Source organism: Lepidochelys kempii, chromosome 1 (genome assembly GCF_965140285.1).
Source record: "Lepidochelys kempii isolate rLepKem1 chromosome 1, rLepKem1.hap1, whole genome shotgun sequence".
NCBI classification, from domain to species: domain Eukaryota; kingdom Metazoa; phylum Chordata; order Testudines; family Cheloniidae; genus Lepidochelys; species Lepidochelys kempii.
The window spans coordinates 5,694,093-5,700,742 of record NC_136380.1 but is presented as its reverse complement, the minus strand read 5'-3'; the positions used below and the strand labels follow the sequence as shown (position 1 = coordinate 5,700,742).

Here is a 6,650-nt window from a genome sequence, read left to right as displayed (position 1 = left end):
ACCTGTTGGTGACTTTTACTACAACTATCTGTGACAAAAAACCTTAGTCATGACTATTCAACTGGTCTGCCCCTCTTCCTGAAAAAAATTGTGTTGTGGGCCAGGATATCCCTCCCCGGGTGAACACATTCTGGATGCTGTGGAGGGTTGTGGTGAATGCAGGCCCATGGACCGATTCAGGCAGTCCGATTCAAAACATAGAGAATCCCTCTAGGCAAAACCTTAAGTTACAAAAAGATACAAAAAACAGGAATACACATGTCTTTGTGGTATATATATATAAGGGGGAGGTATAGCTCAGTGGTTTGAGCATTGGCCTGCTAAACCCAGGGTTGTGAGTTCAATCCTTGAGGGGGCCATTTAGGGATCGGGGCAAAAATTGGGGATTGGTCCGGGTTGGACTAGATGACCTCCTGAGGTCCCTTCCAACCCTGATATTCTATGATTCTATGTCTTCCAGGACAGTGAATTTCCAAGTCAAAACAAAGAAATCCAAAAGCATTTTCTAGCTAGATTTCTTACTAACTGTACAGGAGTTGAAGGGCTTGCATCCTTGATCTGTTCCCAGCAACGGAATCACACAGACAGACAAATGCTTTCCCCCCCTCCAGATTTGAAAGTACCTTGTCCCTCATTGGTCATTTTGGATCAGGTGCCAGCGAGGTTACCTTAGCTTCTTAACCCTTTTCTGGTGAAAGGATTTTCCTTCTGCTAGGAGTACAACTCGTAAGAACTGCACAGTCAAGGAAGGCTGACTTTTTTTACAGATTGTTTGTGAGCATACTCTTCCTCCATGCCAGGGGTAACTGGGGAACCATGGCGCTCACAGAACTTCTGGTCTTCCTCCCAAACCGCATCCCACTTAGTGCTGGTTCACATACTCTCTGACAATTTGACAGTTCCCTGATGGACACTGCAGGCCTGAGGTGATATCGTGTCTTGTGTCTGCAGAACTTTGCGTGAACTTTGTGTCTGCAGAATTTCTGCAGGTGTATTTGACTACTTTGTCACGAAGCTCTTTCGTTTTGACCCCATAAATGATAGGGTTGAGCATGGGAGGGATGAGGAGATAGAGGTCAGCTAAGATGATATGAACATAGGGTGGGATGCCTTGACCAAAGTGGTGTGTAAGAATGGAGAAGAAGGTAGGGGTATAATATGTCAGCATCACACAGATGTGGGCTGTGCAAGTGTTAAGGGCTTTCTGGTGGGCTTTATGAGAGGAGATTCTGAGGACGGCCCTGATGATCAGACTGTAGGACAGGGCAATGAGCATAAGGTCAAACCCATTGATTACAAACATTAGCACAAAACCATATATCCTGCTGACTCTGATGTCCCCACACACCATCTTCACCATAGCTATGTGCTCGCATTGCGTGTGGGGGATAATGCGGTTGGCACAGAATGTCTGCTGACTCAGGAGCAGGGGCAGGGGCAGAATGAAGAGAACAGCTCTTATGAAACCTACAAGCCCTAGCTTAGCTATTTGTGCATTGCTGAGGATGGTGGCATATCTCAGAGGGTTACATATGGCAACGTAGCGATCGAAGGCCATTGTCACGAGGGTGGATGAGTGCATCACAGAAATCGTGTGGAGGAAGAACATCTGGGTGAGGCAGCCAGCCACAGTAATGCCTTTCAAATTGAACCAAAATATGCCCAGTGCCTTTGGCACAACAAAGGTAGGTGTGGCAATGTCTGTAAGTGCCAGCATGCAGAGCAGGAGGTACATCGGCTTCTGCAGAGTCTGTTCCTTACCTACAACAGACAGAAGCGTGACATTTCCCAACAGGCTGACAATGTAGAATGTAAAGAAAGGGATGGAAATCCAGATGTGGGCAGCCTCCAGGCCAGGGATGCCCGTTAGGATGAAAGTTGAAGTGTCAGAGTGGGTGAAGTTGAAAGGTGCCATGAAGCAGTTGATGCATCGATATGACTCAGAAATGCTCAAGGTGCCTGTAAAGGGAGAAAAGCACAGCAAGGGGGTTCTTATTTGTAAAAAATAATATGGTAAATATGTTATAGTTATGAACATTCTCGGAGTCTTCTTGAGTGAGGAGTGAAGAACTACCGACGATGTCACTCCCTGCTTTCCATAGATCTAGAATACGGAGGGAACCGTTTGTTTCAAAACTTGGTTTCCAGACTCGTTTGTGGGAAGATTACAGACTCCCCAAAATGGAGTCCAGAGTTATGTGGCCTGGTCACATGGCCTTTTAGAGTCATAGCATCCACTACGTATAGTCTGTCTGAAGCATTCTCAGGGAGGCTCACCAGGTGGGAGATAAGTTTCTCTAAAGGCCTATTGTTTCCCCCAAAGTCTCATTGCCCTGAATAGGCCCTTCCCAACCATCTATCGAGACTGACATCAAGTTCCCTAGTGGGCGTTACTCACTTGTAACTACATTTGAAATACAGGGAAGTCATCAAAATTCAGAACTTTTGACCAAAATCATCAATACATACAAATAGGATAACCATATTCAGAAAGTCATAACTTTTCCAATAACATCTTACATGACCCATCTTGCATAAACTGTATCATAATTATGCTATAATCATATCATCATATCATCATATCACAATGAACAATATGGGGTACATTGTTACAAAAATATCAAATGTTATTTCTACCAGTGAAATGCCTGAAGTTACAGAACAACAACAAATGGAAACAAAACTGAGTAAAACTTGTGACACCCAGATTGTAGTTCTGTGGCTTGCCATGGGAAAGAGACCCTGAAACTCCCCAAACACACTCTGCACCACGAAAGGTCCCAAAGTTGGCCTTGGACCAACAAACACAAAGAAAAAAATAATTTCAACAGCACTGCCCACCTGTCCACCTACATGCTGCTTTGCAACCCTGTGATGTTCCCCTCTGGTGTTATCTGGACTGGTGATCTGGTTGGTCACCCCAGTCCTTAGCTTTGGTAGCCAGCCTTACCCTGCTCAGCTGTGAGAACCCCACTCCTGGGCTGTTCACGCTCAGTCTTTGACATGTAAACTGCTCTTTGGATTATGCAACCGAATGACACTAGCCAATATCTCCTTTCCCAGACACAACCTTACTTTTGCAGTGTGCAGGTGTGCCCGCAGGGCACTCCAAGCTTATGTGAGTTTGTCAGTTTAAGAAAGAAATGGAAATGCCCCAGGCTTTTTATCCCAAGGGGAGTCTCTTACATGCTTCAAACCAAACACACTGCTTCAGGTAGAATAAACAACAAATGTATTAAGTACAAAGATAGAATTTAAGTGATATTCAGTGATAGGCAAAAAGTCAGAGTGGTTACCAAAAGAAAAGGAAATGTAAGCACACTGTCTAAACTCTCAATCCTATTAGACTGGGCAACATCTAGATTAAGGATTTTTCTCACCCCACTGAATATTGCAGTCCTTAATATACAAGTTTCCTGTGTAAACCTGGGCCAATCTCCCCTGTTGGAGTCTTGTCTTCTTCTCAGTGGGGGCAGGAGAAGGGCCCAGTATGTGTCCGCTCTGTCTGTTTTATAGCCTCAATCCATGTGCTTGGGGGGCACAAGTCCAGGCATGTCTGGGGGGCATTGCTGAGTCTCTCCAAGCAAGGTTGAGCAATTCCCTCTGTGGAGCTTCGTGCATGTGAGTCATTGCATTGGAGCTCCCTTGCTGGACAAGGGCTCTTGATGGGTTGTTTGACACCCTGCCTGGGGATTGGTCACTTTCCTTGCTGTTGCCTCTGGAGAGCTAATATCTGACTTATTCCCCAATTTACAGCATGTTTTAGTGACCACCATACAACACCATAATCATAACTCCATATTCATTAATGATACACATGTATGGATAGAGGCATGATTGCAACAGATCATAACCTTTCCCTGATACCTTACAAGGCATGTTTTCTATGTAAAATCATGTTTATATGAAAATGAGGACTATGGCGGTTACAGGATGCTCCCCGGTGATAGAGAATGTCTCACCTCCCCCCTTAGTTTGCTCCAAGAGGGTTAGCCACCGACTAGCTCAAAGGCAGGGTGTGTTATCGCTCTCTTGGCACCCAGCCTTCAAGGCCATGAGGCGGTGTCATAAATATAAAGTGAAGGGGAAAACTCCTCTCACCTGTAAAGGGTTAAGAAGCTAAAGGTAACCTCGCTGGCACCTGACCAAAATGACCAATGAGGAGACAAGATACTTTCAAAAGCTGGGAGGAGGGAGAGGAACAAAGGGTCTCAGTCTGTCTGTATGCTGGGTCTTTGCCAGGGATAGACCAGGAATGGAGTCTTAGAACTTTTAGTAAGTAATCTAGCTAGGTACGTATTAGATTATGATTTCTTTAAATGGCTGAGAAAGGAATTGTGCTGAATAGAATAACTATTCCTGTCTGTGTATCTTTTTTGTAACTTAAGGTTTTGCCTAGAGGGGTTCTCTATGTTTTGAATCTAATTACCCTGTAAGGTATCTACCATCCTGATTTTACAGAGGTGATTTCTTTACTTCTATTTACTTCTATTTTTATTAAAAGTCTCCTTGTAAGAAAACTGAATATTTTTCCATTGTTCTCAGATCCAAGGGTTTGGGTCTCTGGTCACCTATACAACTTGGTGAGGCTTTTTAACCAACATTTCCCAGGAAAGGGGGGGTGCAAGTGTTGGGAGGATTGCTCATTGTTCTTAAGATCCAAGGGTCTGGGTCTGTAATCACCTAGGCAAATTGGTGAGGCTTTTTACCAAACCTTGTCCAGGAAGTGGGGTGCAAAGTTTTGGGAAGTATTTTGGGGGGAAAGACATTTCCAAACAGCTCTTCTCCAGTAACCAGTATTTGTTTGGTTGTGGTAGCAGCCAATCCAAGGACAAAGGGTGGAATATTTTGTACCTTGGGGAAGTTTTGACCTAAGCTGGTAAAGATAAGCTTAGGAGGTTTTTCATGCAGGTCCCCACATCTGTACCCTAGCGTTCAGAGTGGGGAAGGAACCTTGACAGGTGGTGTGCCTCAGTTTCCCCATTCAGACACTGCAAACCAGGTTTCTATGCTATGATCAGATTTAAATCTGTTTGCAGCTATTAACTATGAACTAGACTTACCATAAGGTAATTTAATTAATTTATTTGTGTCTCTGGAATTTTGGTGCCTCAGGGTCTGGGAAGATAGTTTTTCAGGGGGATCCTGCACATTGGCTGGCTCTTTGCCACCTTTCCCTAGAGGATGGTGATCTGAGCTCCCTGGGCTGGCTGTGTTTACCCTTTGATCAGACACAACTTTTTCCCAGCAGCTTTCCCACGACTCACTAGCATGGGGGAAGACACCCCCTTCTCTGTCAGTTGGGGCATTTGTATTCTCACAGACTACCACCTGGCAACTTCCTGGTCTCAATTCTTCCGTTATCACAGGCATTGGAGCTGCAACTAGATGTAAAGAGACACAGATATTTTCAAAAAAAAGTATCAGAAATAGCGTCCTGAAAAACTGGGACCTGGATTGGGGTACCCTCCGTCACCCCTTCCTCTGTCCCTGAGAAGTAAGCTGTGGGACTGCTCCCCTCCAGGAAGCCAGTTACACAGTTCCCTCTCAAAACCTGGGTCACCGGCTGTCAGGGTTCCCTCCCCACCCTGAGCTCTGGGGTACAGATGTGGGGTCCCGCATGAAACACCCCCTAAGCGTATTTCTACCAGCATAGGTGAAAAATTCCCCAAAGGCACAAATCATTTCCTTGTCCTTGGATGGTATTGCTACCACCACCAAGTGATTTAGACAAAAATCCAGGAAAAAAGGGTCACTTTGAGCCCTTGTTTCCCCAAAATATTCCCCGGAAACCCCTTCACCCCTTTCCTGGGGAGGCTTGAGAAAAATATACTAGCCAATTGGTTACAAAGTGAGCACAGAGGAAACCCCTGGCTTTTTAGGACCCTGAAAATCAATCAGGTTCTTAAAAGGAGAACTTTTTTTTTTTTTTTTTTTAAGTAAAAGAATCACACCTGGAAAATCAGGATGGAAGGTAACTTTACAGAGTAAATAAAAAAGTAAAACACAGAGGATTCCCGACTGGGCTCAGCTTCAAAGTTACAAAAAACAAGAATAAAACTCCCTCTTAGCATATGGAAAATTCACAATCTAAACCAAAAGATAACAAAGGTATTTCCCTGCCTTTACTTACAATTTCTGTAATTGTAATGTATCATTTCAGGTATCTTTTCAGGAGATGATTTACCAGCTTGGTCTCTGTCTCTCTCTGTGTCCAGAGAGGGGACACACAAAGAGAGCACAGATAAAAACTCTTCCCCCCACTCCAGATTTGAAAGTATCTTCTTCCCTTATTGGTCCAGTTGGCCAGGTGCCAACCAGGTTATCTGACCTTCTTAACCCCTTACAGGTAAAGGGACTCTGTACCTCTGGACAGGAGGGATTTTATGTTACCGCATACATCAAGGTTGTGACCCTTCCCTTTATATTTATGACACAGTCTGTGTACCTGGGTTCCCAGATGCTGATGCAGCCTTCCTTCTAGTGTCCTCGGCATTATGCCCCAAGTGACGAGTGGGGAGACATTCCTCTACCCCCACTATTCCTTCCCCAGTTTCCTCCTCTGGGCCCCCTCCTAAGACACATTTCTGTGTGCTCCATAGGAAGTGATCTTTCTTTTGTTCAGCTGCAAAACTCTGCCAGTTAACAGC

The 6,650-nt window shown here is 44.7% G+C and overlaps 1 protein-coding gene across 1 annotated transcript; it reads right to left on the bottom strand.

The window, feature by feature from the left end:
* Nucleotides 1–862: 862 nt before the first annotated feature.
* On the bottom strand, nt 863–5,352 carry LOC140917679 (olfactory receptor 52P1). The gene is made up of 3 exons (XM_073361016.1): nt 5,239–5,352; nt 4,928; nt 863–1,959 (listed from the first exon to the last, which is right to left on the bottom strand). The coding sequence occupies exon 3, from the start codon at nt 1,913–1,915 to the stop codon at nt 863–865; it is 1,053 nt and encodes a 350-aa protein (XP_073217117.1). The 5' UTR covers nt 1,916–1,959; nt 4,928; nt 5,239–5,352.
* Between the last annotated feature and the right edge of the window lie 1,298 nt (nt 5,353–6,650).